This window comes from Cygnus atratus, chromosome 2, assembly GCF_013377495.2.
Source record: "Cygnus atratus isolate AKBS03 ecotype Queensland, Australia chromosome 2, CAtr_DNAZoo_HiC_assembly, whole genome shotgun sequence".
NCBI classification, from domain to species: Eukaryota; Metazoa; Chordata; class Aves; order Anseriformes; family Anatidae; genus Cygnus; species Cygnus atratus.
This window is the reverse complement of record NC_066363.1, coordinates 63,349,154-63,375,770: the sequence shown is the minus strand read 5'-3', so window position 1 is coordinate 63,375,770 and position 26,617 is coordinate 63,349,154. Positions and strand designations below refer to the sequence as shown.

General features: G+C 41.8%; 1 protein-coding gene across 6 annotated transcripts; it reads right to left on the bottom strand.

The window, feature by feature from the left end:
- Positions 1–347: 347 nt before the first annotated feature.
- Positions 348–23,919, bottom strand: LOC118250868 (uncharacterized). Of its 6 annotated transcripts, none has more exons than XR_004779604.2 (7): positions 23,814–23,919; positions 16,454–16,579; positions 14,684–14,954; positions 11,639–11,781; positions 8,123–8,236; positions 7,744–7,820; positions 348–4,433 (listed from the first exon to the last, which is right to left on the bottom strand). XR_004779604.2 is itself a non-coding variant. In XM_035552398.2 (7 exons), exons 3-7 carry the CDS (start codon positions 14,934–14,936, stop codon positions 4,399–4,401), a joined length of 630 nt encoding a protein of 209 aa, XP_035408291.1. In that variant the 5' UTR covers positions 14,937–14,954; positions 16,454–16,579; positions 23,814–23,919; the 3' UTR covers positions 348–4,398. The 6 variants fall into 6 exon arrangements, 2 of the variants coding, with proteins under 2 accessions (XP_035408291.1, XP_050564636.1); XR_004779602.2 differs by having other exon boundaries at positions 7,744–7,828; positions 11,643–11,781; XR_004779603.2 differs by having other exon boundaries at positions 11,643–11,781.
- Positions 23,920–26,617: the final 2,698 nt, after the last annotated feature.

Sequence of the window (26,617 nt, the reverse complement as noted above, 5' to 3'; positions counted from 1 at the left end):
ATCATGACTAGAGAGTAAATAAAGGGTTTAAAGCATAACTAAATACCAAATGGAAGTTGATATGTTTGGTAACAGCAGAAGGTGTTTAGTGTGAATATACTTCCACACCATTAATATTCTTTCCTGGAAAACCAGAGTTCTAGAAAAAGTTGTTTCAGGCACATTTGAAAGTTTGGTCCCTGTTTGGGGGATGTCACACAAAACAAACCCTGAGGCTGAATTCTGAGAGCAAAGGTGGCTATTGTAATTCTGTAAGAAAGAATTTGGGATCATTGATTTTTTTGTGATTATAAATCTGTTTGTGCTGTGGGCTATCCACAGTGGATATATGGAGAGGTAATCTTTTAGAAGAGCTCTTAGCTGAAGGCCATGCTTTTGATACACTGCTGGCTAAAGCAGCATTTATGGACTTTCAAAAGATCTACTGTACATACATATATAACTTCCAACAAATAAACAAATCACTGTTTTTCATAATAGTATGTAATGGAATAAGATGGCTGAATATTTGCAGAGCATTTTTTTGCAAGGGAACAGTATTCGATTTTCTTTGGCTACAGTTGGCAAAGGAGCCTTTTTCAGAGTATTCGTAATTACCACAGCTATGAAAAATGTGTCCATTCAACTTAATGTCTTGGATGGACCCATTAGCTACTGATGTCTTTTTGCATAAATGCACAGAGTTGTAAAAGTGACACAGGTTTTTAATGTAGGGCATCTTAATCCATTGTGATAGCTATGGGGCTTCTCCTTCAAGACACAGAGGGGAGACTGTGCAGTCAAGGGTATCTTAATTCCATACCTAAAGTTCAGCAAATGGAAGAGAGAGCATTGAAGGACTTAAATAAACCACAATGTGATAAATCATAACAAAGTACAAAATGAAAACATTCGGTTTATTTAGGGAATGCTCACAAAGAATGGAATACATCAGCCTTGGACCAAGGCATACATTTATCCAGACTGCTGTTAATTCACAGTTTATTTATAAAATGATTCCATTTTTGATAACATCTGTGTATGGCAAGATGCCTAACCTCTGGGGCACAATGGGGAGAAGTTATTAAGCTAGCGTCCTCCTTTCTCTTTATCTACAGAGAAGGAAGTTGGAAGGAACCACAGTGTTACGCTGCTGACGCAACTCCGGCAGCAACACCAGGTGGGTCCGACTGCTTTACACCCATCAGAGGAAAGAGAGAGCTCCTCTAAAATGGAGAGAACAGGAAATCGTGATGGGAGGTTCTCAGAACAGCCAACCAAAGCAAGCTGGTAGACCTATTCTGATACGAGTCAACAATTCGATTTCTGTCATGGAGGAAATCAAACAAAAGTGATTGCATAAAGAGACTAAATCCAACCAGAAACTACCTTGTATGTTTTGTGTCAGTTTGCGATGAAAACTCCAGCTGTCTCCATGCAGTACAAAAATTTATGGTTATTACAATTCTGGTTTTCTGATTGCTGACTGGGAAAACACTAACACATAATTTCTATTTGTGCAAATTTTTGAAAGAGCAGTGTGCGCTAGTGACTAATGCACCTATAAGGCAAAGTACTGATCTGGATTGAAACAAAGTTCTTATAATGCATTTTTGTGTACAGAAATTCCTTTTGCTGTCTATCACCGCCAAATTTATTATGGCTGAAAAAATAAATCGGATTGGCCACAAAATGTTTTTCTCTAATAGTAATGACCTAAAATATATTTTTGATAATGGAAAAAATAACATATTGGTCATTTCATCTGACAGTTTTTACCACTTCCTGCCTGATTATTGAGGAATTCAGAATGCTTTTTGGCCAACAATAAGTATGTCTACACTAGGGAATTTCTTGTTCTTTTTTTCAGGAAACACAGCTACATTAGTGCTATTAATGCAGGCTTTCTCACCACCATTTATCTAATGCTGTCTGGGCTCCGTCACTTTTCTAGATCCCTTTTATCTGCGCCACAGCGGGCCCCTATCCTGCAATTAATTCCTCTTGGTACAGAGGTTGGCAGCACTTGCCGTGGGGCCCCGGCCATTACAGATATCTTTACGTAAATGGGAAGGAGATAGCAGCACCTGAGCTGGCAAACACAAGGCCGGCAGCTTGCATGCAGAGCAGATTGGGCTCGTTGAGATATGTGGCCACAAAGCGACCATTTACCCTTCTGTGCATGTGTTGCTGGGGCAGGAGCTGCATGCTGTGAGGTCCCTGCCCTCCCTGGGGCACTTGATGTCCAGTGCAATCAGTTAGAAAATGAGAATGAGACTGGGTCAATCTGCTTTCCGTTTTATCTCCTCCCAGTGTGAGCCAAGGAGCTATTTCGCTTTGGTATTTCACTTTTCTGGAATTTTCCTGCTCATCTCTTTCCTCCCCTCCTCTTTTTTTTATTAATTTATTTTTAATAAAACTTTAATTTTCTTCAACAGATCAGTTTTATTTAATAAGAACTAACACATCAGCAAACGGAAGGGTGTTTTTCAGACTTCAGCACACTAGCTTTCACTGAACACCACACATGTCCCTGGTAAATAAATTAGGAAATAAAGAGCACTAAACTGATAAAACAATGGCTGTATTTTGCTGACGGCTGGCATCCCTGCAGTACAGCTGCTTCTCCCAGCCCCCTGGGAGCTGAGAAGGGGACAACAACAGCGAGCTATGTGATGTGACTGACATCTCTTCTACTCCACCAACCTAAAGGCGCACACCTACGTGTACCCGCCCTCACCATCAGTCCAGAGGCATTTCTATAGGTTTTGTAGGGTCTTAAAAGATTTTTAAGACACTACGAAAGATTTTTAAGACACTACTTTTTTGGGGGAGTTAATGGCTTCTCTAGAGCATCCCTTTGTGAAAGTCCTGTAGGGATGGTCACGCAGGAGGTCACACGGGATGACATTAATGAACTCTTTTAAACATGCAGTCTGTCACTGAGGAGACCGTGTCCCTCAGAACATGCCTTTTTATTTCATTAAGCATCTAGCCTAACAGGTGCAGCTATGCCTGCAAGCATCCCAAAGCAGCCAGCTGTATTTGTAATGAAATATTAAAATCTGCAGTCATCAGGGGAGGGTAGTCCTCACCAAAGACTGTAAATAAGAGAAGAATGCAGCGGCTTTGGGCTTTCTGCCTGAGCAGATAAACCTTGACTTCTGTTGTGCCTTTGCTTTCTTGAGAAGCCCCGAGTGCTGTTTCTGGTTGGAGGGGAAAGAAGTCTTTTGCTGTGACTGTCGGCACTGGAGGTGGCCGTTCCAAGCTGGAGTTGATGCTGAAGGCCAGCAGTGCCAGGACTGCAGTGTGGCTCCCCACCGCGGGCAATACCCAGCGCTGTTGTCTACATGCGGCCCCTGATTGCTCCAGCCTAGTCCTACACATTTCCTCCTCCGCTGCTGATTTATGATGGCTTTTCCTCAGTCACGCCCTGTTTCCCAGTGTCTGAGTCTTGTGAGGAGCCCTCTGCTTTAAAGTGGGTGTTGAAAAGGTGAGAGGGAACAGGAAGGTAGTAAGTAACTGGGTGATGGTTAATTAAGTTAGCCTTCCAGGAGCTAAAAGACAAGAAATTTCACATGCTGTAAGGAGAAGTCACTCCTCAGGAAATCCTTGTTCCAATGGAGCAGGAAAACGAGCCTCTCACAATAGAAAATATCTTCCCATCAGCAGCATTAGAAAATGATAAAGCAACCAAACCATGGTAGAGTGAATCATCACTCAACAATTTGTCTTCAGTGCTTTCCCAGTGATTGCTTGCAAAGGTTATGGGTTGCTAAGCCAGACTTTGGAGGCTGTAAGATGGGGAAAGCCATCGGAAAGTCCTGATGTAGCAAAGATGCTGACTTCTAAATTTCAGATGAGCTCAGAAGCAGAGTATCAGCAGGAAGATCCATCTTCCTTGTTCTAAATTAAAGACGTGTGTTTTAGCAAATCTGAGGGAAGTGTTGTGGTTGCTATGGATAAAATATATGCAGGGTCCAAAACTCAGAATTCACTCTCTTAGTAGACAGAGAGCAAAGAAGGCAGAAGAAGTTAAAGGAGTCTGGTGCTGTCATATCCTCTGCAGAGATGCAGAGTTGGCTCCAGACTATGTCATGGAAAGTAGCTTTGACTGCAGTGTTCCACTGCCCGCTGTGGTACCTGGCCCTAGCATCCTTCTAGTCCACTGGAGTGACTGAAGTACGGAAGGTCTTCAAGCCATCATTCAGCTCCCTCTTCGTTACCCATTTGGATTGTCCAAGTAATTAATTTACCACTTGTAATTCTGTCATAGTAGGAGGACTTGAGCTTAAAAATGGAAAACCACTGGATCCTGCTGCATTTGTTTTAAAACTGACGTCCTACAGAGGTGTCACATTCTCTTCCTTCCTGCAGATGTAGGCTTGTCTAAAATATCCACCCTCCTTTGCCATTCAGTTATCTCCGGTGTAGCACCGTTGCCTGTAGCAGCACTGAGAACAATTAAGATAAGACATCAGTGTTTTATCACTGTGTGGTCTAACCTTACTTAGAGCAAGTCTGGCTGATGTAATAAATAAATAAAAAAAAATGACGCCTAACAGTACGTTTCCTGCCCTAAAGCTCATGTTATTGCTATCGACAACCCAGCCACAAGGGGTGTCTCAGTGATGGAAAATGTAATGGAGGAAAGGCTGGTGGAGAGCAAGGTTTTGGAGTTACACTGGGGCAGCAGGCATAAGGACAGGAAAAAAATGCAGCGACGTTTTACGTCCATTGTGCTCTTGTAAAGACAAGAGCAGTATTCTTGGGGAAAATGATAGAAAAATGCTTAGGCAGTGTTAATCAACCTAATTGTTAGTGACCTCCTGAGCTCAAGGGAATTTACAGCTTTCATGGAGCTCCCTTCAGTTCTGTTTTTTTCAAGATTGCAGAGATATTGTTTCATTTCTGTGTTTTGTGATGATTTGATTTGCTGTGACTCTCCCCCAAGAGCAATAAGCTTTGCTGTGCCTCTGTCCTGAGAATGTCCAGACATGCTCCATACCCTTAATGGGATTATTTTTACTCCGTCTTAAGGGTATTTCAGGTCTTCAGAGAAACTGGGTTTTAGCTGCATACCTTACAGGCATGTTAGATATATAAAGACTGATGTCAACTGCATACACTGCTGAATAAAGTATGTCAGAAATATGTAATGCATGATAAACAGAAAGATGTGCTTGGGGTTTCCATCATCTTTCTTCTTAGAGAGGTATTTCAGGACTTCAACTAAATGCACATGTGTTACATTAGAGAAGCTTAACAGGCTCAGAATATGTATATCCCCATTTCCCTTCAGCTTGTGAAGCTGCCTTACTACCAAAGCTGAGTAAAGTATCTTTATTGAGTCACTGTAAACAGCTCCTATTCAGCTCTCAACCCTGCAATCACACTACTGAGTTTTTTTTTTTTTTTTCCTGCAGCTTTTTTTCTTTTTCGGAAATAAGAACCTTCTCATGCCCATTGATTTCATCATTCAGGAATTTAATTCAGCAGTCACCTTAAAAGGCCATTCATTTCGAGTTTAGGGAGGAGTGCATTTGCTTCCTTTGCAAAATGTGATGTCAAGGTTTATAGATTTTTTCCCCCTCAATTCATCTTGAAATAGGAAACGCAGAAAGAGCAGGGCCTGTAGTAGAACACAGCACACATTTATATGGGGTCAGCTAAATGAACAAAGCTGAAGGGCTCAAAGGGGACACCTTGAGCACACTGGGTGCTCTTTCTGAGGGTTACAGATACAGAGAAAGGCATGGCCTGTTTCGGCAGGGTGCTGATTCAGGCTTCGTAATTAGCCAGCTAAAGAGATCAAAGAGAGAAAAAAAGTCAGATTAAAGCTAGGTGCTGGTGTGGCTGTAATTCCTCTCTGAAATATCTGGTTCCCAGATTACAGTGATGTCAGACTGTGTCTGTCACAATTCCCGTGGGGAGGAGGAAGATAAAACAAAGGCCTGCAGGCTTCACCAAAGTACTTTTTGTATAGATTTCTCCACATTGGATCAGTGACTGTAGATGAGGCTGGTGGCTCCATGTGTTATTAAAGTTGTCTACACATCTCATTATAAAGCCCTGTGTCCAGCTGGTTGTAACTTTTTTGGAGTTCAGCTTCTGGAGCTGGGCCGTTTTTGGCTGCTCTCACCACCTGAATGTACGCACGGGTATGTGACGGTACCGTGCAGATACAGGATAAAAGTGCAACAGATCTCACTCAGGTCAAAGGCTTCTGGAATGAGTATTTGGCATTTGGTATCAGGAGGTGTGGAGTGTGGAAGTGGGCTTTCTGAAAGGGCTCTGTCTTTTACGGTCCTTGAGCAAATTCATCCAGAGTTAGCTAAGACAGAAGCCTTTCAATGTCTGCAGCTCACACGTGTTCAACAGAAACCTTTAAAATTTTAGCAGCTAACCTCCCTGATGATTTTGCCTGCCTTGTGCACAGTCTGGTCCAAATTTAAGTTTTTTTTTTTCGGGGGGTGTAATAGTTACGAGGCTCTGTGGCAGGCCATGCTTATGTTTAGATCTGAACTCAGTGCTGGGCACTGCCTGATTTCCAGCCAGCATCCCCTGGGCTGGTAATCCTGGGCAATTCCCCTGGGCAAGCTGCTGGGGATAAGGAGCCTCAGAGCGGCACAAGCTGGACCCAGAGGGGGCAGGAGGGAGGGCAGGAGGTTTAAAATGGGAGCAGAAATGGGGCACAATGCTGATTCAAACTGCAAGCCAGAAGCCAGAGGGAACTGGGAAGGGAGCTGTGTGCGCACCAGAGCTGGGGGACCTGGGAAGTCCCCATGAGCAGAACCTGGGGCTGAACCCCATGAGGTGGCACAGGAAGAAGGCAGCATTATCTTGGATTTGCCAGGTCCAAGGATTTGCTAGGGCCGAGGATTTGCTGAGCAAGAAGATGAGGAATGTGTGGGAAGTTTAAGGAGCAGAGGCGAGGACTGGCTAAATCTGAAGTCCAGGACTGAAAGCTGAAGGCAAGAAAATGGGTCAGTGGTGCAGATAAATCACCACTGGTGTTTAAATGCTGCCTTGGATTTGGTCAGGATGCTCCAGAACTTGCACACTGGGCAAACTTTGGATAATGTTACCCAAATGCTCTTCACTTCCTTTGTGATCAATATGATGCCTAACATGAAAAAGTGCTGAGTGCTCAGAGATATAACTAAAGTCTATGAGGGCTAGGTTTTCTGTATATCCAAAAAAATATAATGTGAAGTGTTTGGAAAAATCGGGTTTTAATATTCCAAATTGGATATCAAAACTGAATGCATCTTTCTCCTCATTTTTCATCTGCTCACCTTAGTTTTACAAAGAAATCATCAATATTTGTGAAGTACTTGTGAAGTATTTGTGAAGTATTTTATAATACTGAGTGTCAGTAAAAAGCATACTTTTGGGAACAAATGATTCTTTCTTCAGAGTGAAGTAAAAGAATACAGCCCAGTAAAGTCTCAAGCCACAGTGAACAACCAGGAGAACACCAATCGTGCAATCATGCTCATTATATGGCCACCTCTTGTTCTGTATGCTGGCTGAAGCAGAGCTACTCTGAAAAAAGTTATGTAGCACGTCAATAGGAGCTGAGTCACAGTACATCCATGGAAGTGCTAATTGGAAAAACACCATCCTTTTCCTTTCATGTAATAGTAATTGTGTAAAAGCAGTGTTCTTCCAAACAGTCCCCACTTATATATCCCTATAAACTTTGCAGGAGGGATGCAGACCATTGGATAAGGACAAGATAATGGCTTCTTCCTTAGTTACCTCTTCTGCAGCCCTTGAAAGTCCTCTGTGGATCCCTAGAAGTCTGTAGGCCACATGTTGTAAACCACTGTCGCTGACTGTATAGCTCACAAAGGAAAAAAAAGGTAAATCAAAAGTCATTTTCTTGGTCTTTCTAGTAACATATGCTGCGTAATAAGTAAGTGCATGAAATATCCAACGCCCTTGCTGCTAGCAGCAATCTTGAAAGGAGGAAATGAGTTTGTTCTGACTCTTCCATATCAGATGGTCTGCCTAAAACTTTGTCTCCTTATTTACTTTATTTGTTTTCTCTCCCTCAGTTGCCACTGCCATATTTGCTCTGGTTGACCAACATTATTGCAGCCCCAGCCTGAGTTAGGGTTCCAGTATGCTGGCTTACCTCTGCCCATTTAGTCCAGCTCCTACCGTGCCCCAGCTTGTGCTGCGATCTGGTTGAAGTGCTCACGTACTTGAATGTTTCCATTCCTTTGCAAATTGGGAGCGTTATTTGATTCTGCAAAAACAAACATTATGAAAGTGTTTGGAGTTTGGGAACTTCTGACACCGATGCATAAAGACCTGTAATTACAGCAATGTTCCCCTCCATCCACCACAGCTGTCTCCAGCAATGTTCCCCCTCATTAGAAATCTACCCTATAATTTCAGATTAGAACTGGAACATAAAGCGGTAATTGCCCCTTTCTGTTCGAGTCTTTGAGGAATTTACATTGTCAAGCTGAGACGTTTGCTGTGCTTAAACCTTTCCACCCCTCGGCAATAGGTCTTTACTTGAACTTCACTTCACTTTGCTTCATTTGCATTGGCAGTTCCCCTGGTTCAAATGCTGTGAGACCTGGTTGCAGACAGCATTTGCTTCAGGAAGTGCAAGTCTCTGATTCTCCCTATAATATTACAATCACTGATTTACTTATTTTTTTCTTACCGCTTGACATTCAGCTTTTTGTGTGTGTGTGTGTGTGTGTATGTGTTGATGACCTGTGTCACTCTCCCATTAAGTTATTCTGGCTGTGAAAATCATAGAATTGAAAGTGATGCGAAGTGATAGGCTTATTCAGTCCCCTGTTCTGAATACCTTCTCCTTTATGGAATATAGAACAAGAAATATATATTTTTATTTGTTACCCTTTAAATGACAAATCTTTAAAATTTTTGGTTGTTTGGATGTGTAGGAGAGAAATATGAGAGACTTTCTCAAGCTCAGAATATGTCACTGCTGCCTCAACACTGGTGAGGCCGCACCTGGAGAACTGGGTCCAATTCTGGGACCACCAGTACAAGAGAGACCTGGACATACTGGGGAGAGTCCAATGGAGGCCGTCGAGATGCTCAGTGGACTGGAGCATCTCTCCTAAGAGGAAAGGCTGAGAGAGCTGGGACTGTTCAGTGTGGAGAAGAGAAAACTCAGGGAGATCTCATCAGTGTATGTAAACATCTGATGGGAAGGTGCAAAGAAGGTGGAGCAGGCTCTTTTCAGTGGTGTCCAGTGCCAGGACAAGAGACAATGTCAAAAACTGGAGCACAGGAGGTTCCCTCTGAACACCAGGAAGCTCTTCTGTGCTGTGCAGGTAACGGAGCACTGGCACAGGCTGCCCAGAGAGGTTGTGGAGTCTCCGCCTTGGAGATCTACAAAAGCCACGTGGTTGTGGTCCTGGGCAACCCACTCCAGGTGTCCCTGCTTGAGCAGGGAGCTCAGACTGCATGGCTTCCGGAGATTCCTTCCCACCTCAGCCATTCTGTGATTCTGTATGAAAGTGTTAGTAATTAGATGCTGAGCTGGAGGCATAGGCTGTAGCTCCCTGCTCTCTTATTTCTGCTGCTTTGTTCTTCTAAGCCCTGAGTCTTGGCTGCTCCCCTCTGAAAAACTCTGTGCTTGCTAGCAGAACTATAACAGCACATAGATAATGTAAATTTGCCAGTGAGTTCCTTTTAGCTATTTATTTATTTTGATTTCAATTTGCGAAATATAAAAAAAAATGTTTCTTTTCCCAGCCTCTGAGCACATTTAACAATGGATTAAAAAAGCAGACCAACCCCCTAAGAGCTTTAGCAAACCACTAGCTTTTTCCCATGTGCCAGGACGCATCGTCAGATTTTTCAAAAGTAGCAAAGTAGACAAAAAGGGCTTTGTGTGGGTGGGCTAAAAGAAGTCTAATGTGTGAACAGGGGGCCGGAGCACTTAGGATGCTCTCTTCTCTTGTCTTCCTGCCTTTTGCCTATGATTCTACATAGCAGAGGTACGCACATACATATGCATGTATGTACATATGTACGTGTTGCTCCAGATACATCTATAACATCCATGTATTGGGAATTATGCTTTGACTGGCTGCACACCACATGAGCTGTTCCTGACATTTCCTGTTCCAGCCTTCCCCTCTTGAACCACCAGCACTGAGTTTCTTCTGCTTTATTGCTGCCAGCACACAATACAATGCCAAAGATAAGTTTCTAAGTAAGTTCCACGGGTAATTTGTGATGCTTTCTTTCTTTCTAATTACCCCCAGTTAGTGGGAATAAATTTTTCCTCAGAAGACACAGCACTAAACCAACATTCCAGTATTCACCTTGACTTTCTGGAGAGGCTGACTTTTAAAAAGTGATCTTCTTCCTAGCAGGAAGCAGAAAATTCTGTCCTCAAAAGTGCTTCTGAAAATCAAGCCTTTCTTTCTGGAGAAAAGCATGCAGTTTGCATTTGCTGACTCTCTTCATGTGTTGCCAATGAGTGGGGATGGCCCTAGCCTGACTTCTCCTTCCTCATTATACTTGGTGCGTGTTTGCTTCCCTCATGGGCTGTGTTTTGAATGTGTTTGTTTAGTTTCTCGCTGTTTGCCATACTAACTTCTTTATTCTTTTCCTTAGGAGCTTGCTGCATATTTTATTTCTGTCCTGAATCTGCACACTGCTTTGCTTCGGTTGGCTGGGTTTAGTGTGCTGATTGTATGAGGATGTGCCTTTTTTGTCATTTTAACCTCTTGAGGGTTACTGCTCTGTTGAAGAGAGAGGAATTCCAAAAACTAAAACTCTAAAATAAAGCCCTACTGACAGCAAAAGGAAAATAAAGAGCCAAAAAAGTATATGCATAAGAAAAATTAATAAAACAGGCATGGGATAAAAAAAAACTGCATAATTTCTTCCCACAGACATAATCCAGATGTTACTCAATAAATGAATCACATTTAAATATAAAAGAATCATATTTATTGCATTGTATAATCACTTCATTTTTTTCAGTAAGAAAAAAATATGAAAAATCCAGTTTTAGTAATGCCCCCCCTTCACAAGAATCCAATTTTTTCTTAGCATGGTTTAAGGCCATTGTGGAATATGATCCTGTTATCTCTGGTAAAAGTCTATGAGGTTTATCAGCAGCTTTTGACACAAATGAACTTAGGATATTGCTGCTTTTCGATGGAAGCTCTCTGGGATCAGTGGGGTCATTCTGAAGATGAAAGCTATCTGCACTCCCTGCAGAAATGTCTGAGAGGGCCATAATGGTTATCTGCCTTGCTTCATGTCCCCTCATGGAAAACCAGTTGTCAATACTGGTGTTAGTGGGATGTCACTTGATGAGATACCTCAGACCTCAGAAGTGAACAGCTACATGCACCTCATAATTTGTACTGAACAGCACACTCACCAGACTATAGCCAAGCCTGGGAACAGCGAATGTCAGAAGGAGAGAAAAAGCTAACTCAAAATAAGTTTGAAGAAAAGATGAGTAGCGCTGACAGATGGTACAGCCCTTTTAGGAAATCACGACTTTCCCCTCCTTCCATCAGTTGCTAAGGAGAGATTATGTATGAGAGACTATCAAGGATATCAGCATTCAGGTTGTACTTCATGCTGACCGGTGCTCGGACACACTTAAAGCCATCTGACACAACTTCCATCTTACCAACCTCCTTCTTGGGACCGTGGCATCCATCCACGCAGTTCTTTTTTTCCAAGTGGAAGATAGGAATGCTCTACCTTTTAAACTGGCCAGAAAGCTGCTCAGAAGTGTTACCCAGTCCCCCATGCAGTCGTGCATCTCTGGAGCTGCAAAGGCAAATGGGAACATGTCAGAATATTTCCCCGCAGCTTAGTGACTCCACATGCAGTAGCTGCTCTCAGCCAGAACAATGATCTTTCTCTGTGCAGCCTTCCACGGGACAGGGTTCAGCCCCATTAACGACTGCATTTCCCTCCCTACCACTCCAAGGATACTTGCTGAGAGGGGATGATGTAATGGTCATGACTGAAATGAACCTCAGATGAGGGGAGGAGAATGCGTGTGAAGAACATGCATTTGCGACAGAAATTCATCTGGCAAAGAAATAAAAAGAAAAAAATAGCAGATTACTGCTTGATTAAAAAAAAAAAAATTGCAAAATGCATATTGTTTACTCGAGCCTTCCTTCAACAGAAGCAGTGACATATTGCCTGCTAAACTACCACCCTCATCCCCCACTTTAACTATATTATATCCGCTAATTCCTCTAAAGAGAAGAGCTATAGTAGGTGCATGCCAGCGATACAGTCCTCAGAGCTGTTGGAAGCCATGTTTACAGCAGGCTCCTCTCAAATAACGTATAGCATACTGCAAAGGGGTAACAGGGTGGCCCCAACCTCTCACCTCTCCTGTCTGGGATATAACTGGCCCATGTTTTAGTAAAGTGATGCAGAAAACTCCGTCTTTTATTCGGTGGCCATACACAACAATGACAGTTATGATAGGAAAGCATATGAATTAGCAATGAGCTTACTAAAGAAATCTCTACTTAAGAACTGAGTCCTGCCAACAGAGGTGTTTGCAGGTGCATAGAATGGAGCCCCTCACCATCTCAGAGAAGTTGGATGCAGTTACATGCTGCAAACTAGTATTTCATGAAAGGCCTTCAAGGAAGCTGAAAAAGACCAGGCTTCAAAATTTTTGCAGCAAAAAGCACAAAAGAGAACCCAATGCACCTTTAATGTTACTGAGAGAATCCCTTTGGCTGTGGTGGAGGTATGGTTTAGGTGACTGGCAGCAAAATGTGCTGTAGATTAAACGCATGTGGCTATAACACCCGAGATGGAAGGCACAGAAAAAACAGAAGGCTGGGAGAGCTGACAAGGAAGACAGGACCAGTAGTGGTAGCTAGGGAACATACATAGATGTTATGGCTGGAGAGGAAGATAATGCAAAGCAAAGGCTGTAAAAGTGACTAATACGGTTTTAAGGCCGCTTAAGGCTCCAGAGGGAGCAGACCTGAATGAATGCAGCTGTCACGGTAGGTATGCTTTTGGGTTAGAACACAGCAATAAGGGTGCGGACAAACATCACTCAGGCTTCTTTTCCAGAACTTCCTCAAGACACACTGCCTCCCCTATTCCCAATAACAAAGACTTTCCTTCCTAACATTCCTCTTTTTTTTGGCTTGACTCTGACTTGACTTTCAGTGACAGTCAGTGATCTGACTTTCAGGCTGGCACTATATGGTCTTGGTCTTTCCCTTGTATTTTGCTGCGTGGTCTGTAACTTCCTCAGCCAGGCTGCAAGCTCCATAGCGTGCTCGCTGCTCCATCTGAATTTTTATACCTAGCTCTCTGTACTGTGCTGTGCGGACCAACCATTATAACATGAAGTATAAAGCCCAGAGTATTACAGCACCTACACGGTATCAAAAGCACACCAAGGGTGTTGCATGTATATAACCTACCCAGCTGTAAAAAAGAGTTGCATACATCTATTACAAAAGGGTGTGATGTATAACTTGTATGTGAAGAACAACTCTTGCAACAGGGTTGAAATGCCAGCATAGCAGTCTTCTGGGAAAAAGTAGTGATAAAAGAAAATTTATTTTAATTTTCAGAGGATCTCCTGTGCAACAAGAACACCATGTTGTGAGCATGCAGAGGAGAGTGGTGCCACCAAAAGAATACAGTGACCCAGATGTACTCGAGGTCTGGTCAAATTCAGATGCAGTCAAGAATTTTAAACATCAAGCTACACTTTTTTTTTTTTCCTAAAACATTTGTTAGCACACAGAAAACCTCTTCACTTGGTGAGAAGCTGTGACGTATTTCTAAAGCAAGAAATATCACAGGCAGAGCTGTCACCAGTGAAAAATAATTTGGACTCAAGTGAAAGAAATGGTAAAAAAACTGTAATAGGAAGCCATTATAGGGCACTGGGGGAGGATGAGAAAGCAGAACAGGAAATGTTTATGCAGATAAAGGAAGCCTGCAAAACAACTACAACAGGGATCATAGGAATTTCAATCTGCCTGTCACTGAGTGGAATTGTAATTAGGAAATATCAAATAAGTGTGAAAAGCTGAAGATTTAACATAGCCCTGAATTGCCTTTAGACTGAATGTGCAGCTATAGCTAGAAAAGTAACTGCCCCATAAAGCTCACAGCCTGGAGGTCCCTTCTTTTCCCTCCGACTCCAAAACAGTGCAGGTCCGACAGCATCAGTTCATTGACCTTCTGGGTTATGCTACCGCCTCTGTTTTCTCAGGCCTTCTGCAGATGGCTGGGAGCTGGTATATTCACAGAGGATGTGGTTCATTTAACTTGTGGGGATTGACTCTTGTCATGTTTGTGGAGTGAATGAACTATAAATTGTTGGGAAGATGACTTGGTGAGGTATGAGACGGTTGAGTCTTTATCCTTCTGGAAGGAGAAGTGGGTATGGCTTTTTTACCTCCTGAGTTATTCTTAAACGAAGTTGGAATATATGATGGTGATAACGATCACTTTGGAAACTACAGCATACACTAAAAAAAGTTTAGTTCTATTTGCAGTTAAGAAAAATTAGTGACAAACAAAAAATATTCTGCACCATGTTGGCTTTTGTGAAGAGGAAATTCTCCACTGCAAAAGTGCATTAAAGGACACGAGGCTTTGGCAAAATTTTTATGTGATTCAGTCATAAGCAAGCATAGCTAAGAGAAAATTACTAGATGTTACTCACGTGATGTTAAAGCACCAGGTCTGGCACTATTGGTTTTCTGTCCATCCCTAGCTTTTGTTTCCCTTCTGCTCAGGCTGTGTGTATCCTCTGCACTGCTGCAGGCCTGCCTGTTTCCACCTGGTCCATCCCTTTGCCACTCAAAAGTCCTTGATGCTTGCCTCATCCAAAAAATACATGTTCTACCATTGGGCTGGCATAAATCAGGCAGAAGTCTCCTCTGATGCTGGACTTGAACAGACTCAAGGAACACCATCCCATACTTAAAGGTCTCCTGCCAGGAAATATGAAGAGTTGCAAGAGTAACCACCGAATATTTATGGGCAGTAGTTCAAAGTATGCTCTTCTGAGAAGCTGAAGCTGTAAAATTCACTGTGCTAGACTTCATTTTTGCAAAGATGCATCTGAACAAGCATCTGGTATGTTCCGACCCATAGCACACTTCTGCTAGCGCATCATTCTGCACAGCAGTAATGGCTTTAAGATTCATCCTGACTTTGTTCAATATTCCTACTATCATGCAGATTTTTCCTTGGCATCTGCTAAAATGGATAACACATTTTTATAGTCTTTTATCTTTTCTGGTCTCCATTTGTCCTGGTGAAAGATGATCTAGTCTGATATTTCTCAAGACATAATTGTTGTGTCTGAAGTCATGCTTGTTTGTGTAACAGGGATTGCACTCGAGAGCCTTGCAGTGAATTAGAATGAGCACTGATTTTACAAACAGGCTGGAATTCACTAAGGTTTTGATGAAACAGTGGGAGAAGAGTGCAGATAGTAAATTCCACTTCCCTCTGGTTGCGTGTATACACCGGTTTCCAAAAGCTCTGCAGAAAGGTTTTCAGGAACAAACTTTCTCCTAGGAAACTCTCATTAGCAGTCAGCAGAAATGCCCGCTTTATTTTAATGAGCCTTTTCAGCAGTATCACACAACAGTTTTCATAATCTCAAAGCTCATCTTTAAATAGCTGTGACAATCAAGTCAATTATGCTCCCATGGACCAATTTTAGTTATCTTTGGTTGGCTTCCACTAAAAACATATTTGTGTCCCTTTGCTGTCAGCTGAAACATTTTTTTGGAATTCAGTATTATTTATCTCACTAATTACCCTTTAACTTGTTTTTGCTTATTTTTACAAATTTCCTTTTTTCCTCCTACTAGATTATTTATTTTTTTAAGGCTTACTACTTATTGTTTTACTGACCTTTTGATCCCTGAGCCTATGAGGCTCTGGCATATTTTTCCTATTTAAAATCCAAAAGGAGGCATTTCAGTTTCCTTTTTTTTTTCCCCCACATATTTTCTGCCAGCAATTCTCTTTTGTATGATCACTTAGTTTGTTTTCCCCAACTCATAGAAATTTATGTTAAAATGGGAGTAGAAGAGATTCTTTTGGCAGCCTGCCTGCTGAACTCTAGAAATGCCACTTCACATAGTCCATGCTTTGGATGGTTGAATGACTTCCAGAGGATATTGCTGGGAAGACAAACCTGGTGACTGAAGCCTTTTAATCTGAGGAGAGGGGAAGCCATCACAAATTGCTTCATCCTAACCACCACATCTGCTTTATTCTGAGTGCTTCATCTTGGCAAAGCAATTCATTCCCTTTGCCACTTAATTTGTTGGTCACTGTGATAACTCAGCTAGAAGGTACTAATGGTGCCAGTGGATTTTGGGATACTGACATGCACACTAATAAACATAGTAAGATATGCCATACAGACAACTAGACAGTTATTAGACAGTAATAACTTTAGACCTGTGCTTACCTGGAACTCCTTTAAGATGGGAATCTGGCAGAGAAAGGATGACCCTGTTGTCACTTCGCGATCGTGTCCCAGACAAGATGATCCTAATTAGGCAGCTGAGAAGTCCTGAAAGCATTTTAGTCTTTCCTAGGGGAAAATAAGCTGCAGGTTTACACTCGATTTTTGTATGGAAAATGTTAAAATCCACAGCAGATTTCCAGGCGTCTGCTTCCCAACTGTTTTTAAAATCTAGGTCATTATATATAGGTGGCATCAGATAAGTCTCCATGGAAGTTTCAGAATGTTTTAAACAGCAAAATGGGTCAGCTTTCATTAAGGCTTGTAACTGTCTAACACACGTTTTTCATATGTGTCCAGTCCAAGGAAGGTTTAATAACTCTCTTGACCTCTCATTTAGTGTGAATTTTTAACTTCTCATGCTCTCATAGCTGTGTAAGGTGGCATTTTGTAGGTAAATTCCCATGCTATTTCAATCCGTTTGGCATTTTCTTACCACCCAGTGTGAAACCTACTGTAAACTAAATCCACCTATCTTGTTCCAGTCTTTGGCCATTCACATCCACATGCAGTGCAGTCATTCCTTGATTGTCCGTGAGCTGAAATGTTAGATGGTCCTCACATGCTACTGCTTCTTCGATTTTGTTACTATTATTCTCCTCTACATTGACCCAGCCTGGGTCTGAAAGAGCACTTCCAAAACGCGCTCTGCTCCCTGTGAGCTCTTTTATGCAAATAACTTATTGCACTCACATACCTGCCTGCAAACAATTTTCAGATTAGTGAGCAGGACACATTAATCTAAGCCATGGAAGAGCAGTGGTGCAGGACAGTGCAGTCCTGGAGGGGGTTCTGGCCAGGTGCTGAAGGGGGCTGATGGGGAGGTGTGCTTGTTGAGCCTGCCAGAACCAATGTTAGAGAAGCAGAGAGCCCCCAGACCCAAGTATGCAGGTGATTTCAGTGGCAAGAGAAACGTCTTCATGGGTAAGGCATTGCTGCATGGGGACAGCAGTGGATGCTCTCAATCTTGGACTTTCTACACGTAAAAGTTATTTTACCGGTGGAGGAAAATGTTGGAGGGGGTGCTGCCGTAACTGGCTGCAGACATCATCTTGGGAACCTTTATCCTGCTTCCTTTGGCCCGGATCAGGTCCACTGCTTCTGGGCATAGTGCAGTTACAGGCAGGACTTGATTACCTGCCTCAGGAGCAGAGCCACAGGGCTCTGCTTAGCAGCAGGCTAAGCTTAGCTAAGGCTAAGCTTAGCAGGGCTTAGCAGCCCCAAGACAGCACTACAAGCCCAAAGCCTACCACATTTTCCCACTGCCGAGTGCCTGAGGATCCAGCTCAGAGCCAGGCCAACGTGAGAAGTTCCCTGCTGGCTTCAGTAAAATGTGTGACATTTGGCAGCTCCGTCGCTCCACAGACTATTGAAACCCATAACAAAGTTCCCAGTGCCTTCAGAGGACTGCAGATCTGTCCTGCGGGCTGTTTTCCTTGTGCCATGACAGCACTCCAACAGCACAGATCATGTCACCACCTTCTGAACGTAAATCCACCTGCATCTGAAAATCTGAAACTTTTTCTGTCTTTTCCTGAGCTTTTTACATCTGAGGCTTGTTTGCAAGTACTTGCCCACGATTGCCAAAGAATAAATGTGTCTCTTTTTTCAGTTCTTTCCACTGTGGCCAATACAATCTCCTTGTGCCTGTCGCAAATTCCTCTACCACTGAGCTCTTCTGGCATCATGCTGCCTTGTGTTTTTAGGGCAGAGGGGAGAGTTTTTTGTGTGGCCATTTAATGCATGAGAAAACTCATGAATAGACTTTCTTGGTTACTGAAATGCTGTTTTTTATCTGCAGAATAGAGAGAGCCTAACACTGCAAGCTTCCTCCTGCTGCCCAGGCAGTCACCTACAATTCCAATTTGGCATGGCTGATTTTTTGGGAAGGAAAGAATAGCTACAGCTCTGTGCCTATTCACTCGTTGCTGGGGCTAATCAATGAAACAATTGTATTTTGGTGGTGTGAGCACTGGTGTGTGTTAAACCGTCAGGAAACCACACACACATATTATCGCTAGGCCAGCAGGTGAGAAGTGGAAGGAACCAGGACAGTGACTGTGAATATGGACCAGATCTAAGCTCACAACATTGCTGAAAAACCTCACAGCTCATTTTTAAGCAGTGGAAATACCCAGTTCCTTCACAATGGCATATTTGTGATTTTGCAACCTGTTGCTGTGAAATTAAGTTAGATGTCAAGAGCAGATGGTAATTCCTTCAGCTAAGGCATATAAAACAGCAACAGGTAGACTGCTCAACCAGAGCATTAAAAAGATTTTGTGCAACTAACAAATAACTAGATAAAAATAAATAGAGGAATGATATTGTGTGCAAGTTGAACCATTTTAAAACAACTAAGTGCAGAGGTCTGCAGGCACTGTCGATGGCTCCTTAAATCTCTGGGAAACAGCTCTCTCTTTCCTGGCCGTGGAAGTGGAATTTTCTTCCCTGAAGATGACTAGAAGCAATACAGCCATCTACTGACTGACAAGGTTAACCACAGCATGTTTATGTGCTTGTCATTTAACTCCGTCTCTTATTTCCATCCTAAAATTATGGCCTGTGGAAAACTGGTTTTTGGCAGAAGCTAATTACTGCAGCACACAGTTATTAGCTGATTAGTAACTTGCTGGCTCTCCTTATTACTCATTGCTTTGACATTTGGTTAGGTAGCTGTGTGCATAAACACCTCTATACAAGCTAAGATGGCTTCACATCATGCAGTTGACGTGACACTCCCACTGTCTCTGCTGCTGTGTAGGGACAAGAGAGAATCCTAATCACAACACACATTTCCATGGAAGAATGAGACAAGACTCCCTGATGTCTGTGGCTTTCCTGTTCCACTTTTGACACCGCAGCGTGGTGTTTGATGAACCGTGATCCCATTGTAGGTGTCAGTGTCACTCCGGACACTGGTGACTGAGAAAGGTCAACACAATGCTGATGGAGCAACCTGGCAAAATAAGTGTTTGACTCAGGTATTATGCAGGATATTTAAACTGCACTTATCTGAGAGCTGGTCATAGGTTGGGTGATTGATTCAGTTGCTTGAAAATGGAGGCTGACGTGATACCCTGTATGTTACTTGACTTGGAGCCTTGCAGATCCTAAGACCCTGCAATCTTGCAGGAAGTCCATGTCTTGCCACAGACTATTAAAACAAACAACTAATGAAGAACATTTTGAGTTCATACGACTATAACGAAAGACATGAAAATGGAAATTGAATGTAAGTGAATGAAATAACACTCTCAAAGACAGTTTATATTGCACATAGATCCTGGATGGATGTCAGGACATTCCCCTTCACCAAAAGATTTTTCTAGTCCTTAAGGAAAAACTAAAGTTTTGGTTTATAATCTTGTAAGGCTCAGCAGGAACAGCGTCTGTGTCAGCAATCTGAAAAAAAATACCTGGCATACTTGGGGCACGAGTAGCTGGTTGAGCAGCCCGAAAGGCATTCAAAAAAAACAGGGTGAGACAGCACACTGTGTAAATATAAAAACAGTCTTACATTGCTATGAAATGACTGCAGGGATCAAGACTGACCAGAGTAATCAACTCTGCACAATGAGCCTCACAACAGTTCACAGAACGTAGTTTTCACAAAAGGTGAATAAAGTCCTATAATCCTCCCTACGTTTAGGAGGAGCCGAGCAGCCCGCAGCACGTCTGAGAAAGCTCTAAGCGCTCTCCAGGCAGAAGGCTGGTCACAACTGTTGGAGTTCGCTGACCTACATAGGCACATATGGCTCCTACCCTTGCTGGAACTGGAGCATCCAGATTTATACAACTAACGCTTCTCTTTGATGTGTCACTATGAGGAAATTTTAACTATGTTTAATCCCTATCGCTTACACAACATATAAGCTGAAATCCCCTTTCACAATTTGTAGAACAACCAAAAGCCAAGGCATCAGGAATTACAGCTAAAAGATCACTTCTAGGTTATTTTATTGTGTCTTGCTATTGCATATGATGTGTTACTATAGAATTTCAGAACACAGTATGAAGCTCTATACATATAAGCAACAAGTATTTGAGACTTTAAACTGAGACTTGAGACTCTCCTTATGATACTCATGAACTTGTAAAACTTTCTTTAAATAAGGGCATGATATTTAATGGACAGAGATAAATATCATGCTATTCTAAAACTTTATATAACTACAAGAATAGCATTTCAGGCTGAGAAGGCTGTATTTTCCAGGGGACAGATGTCAGGGTGACACCTAAAAAGACAAACAAGCATAGAGAAGCATTTGGAAACAAAATATTTGGAAGCATTTGGAAGCAAAACCTAAAACAGCTTGTTTCCACTCAAATGAGTGTCATCACAACAGACGAGACAATGGCTCAGAACAAATTATAAATATTCAAAATATATGGATTTCCAGAACAATGGGATCTTGATTCTGTAGATACTTATACACGAGTGGATGCACTGAGTTTCCTGCGATTGTTCATGCATGAAGTTATTTGTTCGAGTCTGTGAGTCCCCAGTCGTGCAGTGACATTTGCACGGACTTGATTTGTAGGACTGGAACTTCAAAAATCATGAATTCTTCTGAAGAGCCATGGTTCCTTTTCTATGGTCTAGATGGCACTTAGCATGCATTTGGTCATTTCTGCTATAAATAATGAGCCATATATGTAAAGCTATAAAGCATAAGCTAAGACATTTCATAATCATGAGAACTGGCAGTTCTCAAAAGTTTTTCCTCTTCACCCTCACTAAGGCACATTCTCCAATTTGCATGCTCTCTCAACAATTAGTGAATTATTTACGGGGCTATTTTCAACCTGTGGAACATTGACGCACGGTGTACAGTAGCACAGGAGACAGAAATGTGAAGGGCAGAGCTAGGAGGGATACTGCCACGAAGCAATGGCTACACCAGAGCTGTGAGCAGTTGCCTTGCTAATTCCAAGCATTTTCACCACTCTATTTCCCCTACCCCATCCCCACCTGGACACTTCTGTAATCCCACACCTAACTCCATCTCCTGTCCTTCATATGCTAGAAGAAGGCTCTCGTGCTGGGCCACACTGAGCATGGATCATGGCAAAGAAAGCTTGGTAGTAGCAATGCTGTTCTGCTCTGCCCTGACCCTTTCCTTCACGCCATGTCTCAGGAGATGGGAAAGCTCCTGAGGACAAATGGTGCTCTGGCAGTTAGTGGAAGAGCTGTTCTGTAATAAAAAGCTGGGTATTTACTTACACATCTTAATTCTTTCCATCCATCCATGTCCTTTCCTGCTCTTACCCCCTAATTTTTGTACAAACTGTAAAATGGGAATTTGGCCTCATGTCTGGGATTTCTGGATAGCTAGCAACCTGACTGGATCGGCAATGGTGCAGATCAAATGATGCCTGTCCTCATAAATGGCAAGCACGCATCTACTGATCATCTACACTTTAAATGAATATAAATCTAAGGTGTCTGGAGCATGTCATGCTTACTGCACAGGTGCTAGCTATCTGACTTTGTGCCACCACATGCCTGTATTTGTGTTTTGGCCTGTGTTGTCCTGAGCTGAAATTAGAGATGCTGGCACAAACTTTATGCAAGATAAGATAAAACAGTTTTAAAATATGTGACAGAGGCCTTGTAATGTACAGCAGCAACCTATCAGGTTGCAGAACTTTTCCTTGGAGCACGGAAAGCTCTGGCCACCAGCAAGCTGCTCGCTTTCCTTCCTAAGTTTTTAAGCCTGAACACAGTCAAAGTTTAGACTATGGAGGGGAGTTGTCTCTCCAATGACAGTAAATGGTATGTTGCTGCTGGTCCAAGTGAGTCCATCACTTCTTCCTGGAGGTGGAAGGGATGATACCCTCATAGGCAATGCCTCAGCTTAGTTTGTTGTATATCATGGAGAATAAAACTGGCATCTTTTCTGCTGGGTACTTCTTAGACAAGGGAGAAGTTGTTTCATTCCCCTGTAAGCCGTGCCCTTCCCTAACCAATTTCTTCCTTTCACTGCCCCCACGATGGGACTTGGCAGTATCTTGAGGTAACAAGCTTCATGGACTAACTACAAGCTATTGTAAAAAGAGCTAAGAAAAAGGGCCCCATTGGTTTTAACTTTATTTCTTTGTTCTCAGTTTATGAGATATCCCTCGGGATTTATTATTTCTGTGGTTATAGGACCCAGAACTCCGGGGCAGCACATGCCATGCCAGGATGTAATGCACAAATGAACGATGAGTCTGCAGGCTGTTCTGCAACTACCTCATTTCATACTTGTCTGTGGAGCACAACGGGCTAGTTACCTGGTCTACAGCTAGGCACTGTGGAGCAGAGTCTCTGCCCCAAAGGGCTTGTAACCTCAAAAGAAAGCCAAGCAAATAACAGAAAACAAGGAAACATTTAGAGAGTAGTATTTGGGAGTAGTATTTCAGGTCTCAGTGTCACTTTATCATAGATTACCCTATCAGTGTCTGTGTAGCAACTGACTGCAATTTCTTTCATGTGGGCAGCCTGCTGGGTCCCTTAATGTTACAGGGACATCACATGAATAAAGAATGCTGTGGATGAAAGGAGCAGTTGGATCAGAGCACTTATCTCCTTAGCAGCCTCTGGTGGGCAGTAAGGTCAAAGGCTTTTTTAAATTTAAAAATCAATTATGTTACTAGATTTTCTTTTATTCACTGCCCTGCAGAAGAGATCACCTTTTGTACCAAGGCTGACTTGTCTCCAGTTTTCTTGGTAGTGACTTAGAATTATTTGAAAATTAAAAAGACATACAATTTGTAAATGGAAGTGGTATTTTTTACAAAGGCAAATGTTCTTTAAAAAAAATGTGACAGTACCTCATTCTGCTACATTTCCTGTGGCCATTGAAGCAAGTTGTTTTAAATTAAATGCTTGAAATGTTTGAAACAATGAAACAATTTATAGACAACTTAATAATGGTTTTGATAATTCTCATGATGTTTAGAATGGATGAGAAATTATTGAAAAGCAGGTTTAATTTGAACCTGTGCAGTAGGAAGAAATAATAGCAAAAAAAAAAAAAATCCAAATAAAACTCCATACTAGATTTGTAAGCAAAAAATCACAACACAACAACACTCCATGTCTGAGATCAAATCAGAGATCTGATCTGAGACGCTGTTACACAATGGTCTAGCTCTTTCATTCTGCAATACTGAGGACACAGAAGGGTCCACTCAAGCTCTGTCTCAGAAAGCTACTGCTCACTTCAATCTTTCCTATCCCTGCAGCTGTTTAAGTAGCATCCTTTTTTTTTTTTGATTTTCCTTGAAACAACAAAATATCAAGACATTTTCTTACCTTGTGTCTTTTGAAGCACCTCACATGCAAGAGCAAGTGAAAATTTACAGATAGCTGCTGTTCCTCTTCAAATCTTGAAGCTATGACCAGGACAAAAATATCCACAGATGAATCACATTTTCATTTAACCGTTTCAAGAAGTTATTCCTTATATGTTTGTCACCAACTGGACCGCCTGTGCTAGTAACATTGCACCCAGTAAGACGTGTTTTCAGGATTAGTCAATGAAAACATCTTCATGTCCCTGCTGGAAACCAGGTACCTGGTCTTGCAGCATTTTCTTCCCTAAGTTAACTGCTGAAACTGTACAGCCCAGCTGAACTCATTGGAAATGCACATCCATGTTGCAGTCCATTGCCAGCCACCTTTTGCAGACTGGTGTCATTGTCTTTGCAGGTGATTTGCAAGTGAAAGTGAGAGTAGCTCCCTATTTCCCCCTCAGCATGCTCCATTTGAATTCTCTGATGGCTAGAATGAAGAAAGCTCATTAGCTTTCTCATCAGCACAGAGCCTGTAAGGTCTCTCTCTCTCTCTCTCTCACTCACTACCCACTGAGTCCTTGAAGCCCTAGTCCTTGAAGTCCTAGTATTTTAATATCTACCACTGCTACCCCTTCTGAAATTTGACAGAAATTGGCCACTGTGCTCAAAGGTTAGTGGGAGGATTGACTGGTCCAAATAGAAAGCATCGCTGTGTAAGTCCTGACAAACAACTGAGAAGCCCATTATCATATTTAAATACATATGCTTTTTGGCTTGTTTATTTACAGAAATATCAGGACTGACAAATTGTATACCACTTGGTGAAAGACTCAAGCATGTAGTCAAACCTGTCTGTCAGTGTTGCTAATATGGCAACGAAAAGAATTCCAGAGACACTTTTGCTCATGGAAATCCATTATGGAAATTCCTACTGTACTGTTGGGAATTAGCAAAATTTCTAGTTCAGAGGGACTGAACACTTACACTTCCAGCGTAAGAAAACCCATGTGAATATGACCTTTCCCTTAGTTTTCTTAAGGAATAAACCTCTCTGGCTTCATGTATACAACTGAAAGGAGTAAACCAGCACAAACACACTTTTTCCTCCTTGTACATCGGGTTTTCCAGATCATTAAACAAAATGTAAATCCTGAGATTTAGAACAGAAAAACCTGGCAGGGTCTGAAATGCTGATTTCCTCAAAGCTGTTTGTTCTGAAGAAAGAATGTGGGAATCCTTGTCATCTTTTCATGGTAAGGCAGACTTTTAAAAAAGTCTTCTTGGAGGAAACTAATGTTTCTGAGCATACAGATTCTCAAGTTCCTTCTGGTTGCGATCCCACTTACAGGTCAGTAATTTCACATGACCCCAACTATTAGTATAAATAGTATAAGAAGCTGAATTTGTTAGTTACAATGCAGCTTGTAACTGCTATGGTTTTGCTTCATGTTACAGCTCCTAGGCTGAACCCTACTGGTTTGTTTAGGGTAGTGAAGGAAAAATGTGGTCCAAAGTTTTTAGATTGCGCACTCATTGCTCTATCAGAAAAAAAAATCAAAAAATGGAGAAGATATTTTACTGGCAATAACCAGAGGTTTTGGTCTATTCCAACTTCATAAATGGATATCAACATAGATTAATGATACAGTCTATCTTCTGTACCTAACTTAGTTTAAGAGCCTACAGATGTAGGATTGTAGATAACTCTGAACTGCTCTTTGGATAGTCTAAAGGCTGCATGAGAAACCTAAACTCTCAAATCAGGTACCTGTTTAAGGCACTTAAAGTCAGAAGATGATCCCTCAGTCTCTCATAACATGTTAATGTATGAATTCATTTAGTTAAAAAAAAAAAAAAAAATGAAGTTTTGGCATTCAGTTTCTGGAAGATGATTTGCTGTAATTTTTTCTCTGAACTACAGAGATTGCAAAGACAACATAAATGCAAAAAGCTTTTTGTGGTTTTGTCATGGTGTGTCAAGTCAGACAAGTAGTAAGAATAATGACATATCTTGTATGTTAAAATACCAAATGCTTTCTTGGTGGGATTCTTTATAACGCCACACAATGTATATTCAAAAAATGTTTTCTGGAATGTAAATTAATGTCAGACTCTTTTTACTTGCTTTAAAGTTTTAGTCCTACAATGAGATCACCACAACTGCATTTCTGACCCCGAGAGCCTGTGCACAGTACAGGGACATGCTCCTAGAACTAGCATATCATGCAGTTTCGAAAATGACACCATGTAAGAGAGCTTATTGTTCTTAGGTTGTGGCTCAGGAGATTTCTTGGTCATCCCAAGACTGGAGTGTTTCACAGTAGGCGATGTGCTATAGAAACACTATCTGTATGTAGAGAAGTGAATTGTCAAGCAATACAATTGCAACCATCCTAAATGCAAAACTTATAATTTGCCTTGATTTTTGTGTATTAATCCTTGCAAGTGCTCACCTAGACGATACATTTTGGTACATCATATGTACAAATATTTGACTAGTGCTTGGAAATTCTATTCTATTTTCGGAAATTCTTGGGAATTCAAGTTGCATGCCCTGGTAATGACAGTATGTTCAGAATTTCAAATGCAAATAATTGTTCTTCTATAACAAGGGAGGGTACTGGGAAACTGATAAGAGTATGTTAAATATTATATCTGAAGGTGTTGTCAAGTACCAGTTGTCCACATTTATGATTTGATAAGCCATCTCAGGAATAACAGCTGCTATAGAAACACAGAGGTCCCATGCTCCATCTCGAACATGATGTTTGCGAAGGAGGGCTTGTAGAGGCAATTAATTACAAGTCAATAAACACAAAGATC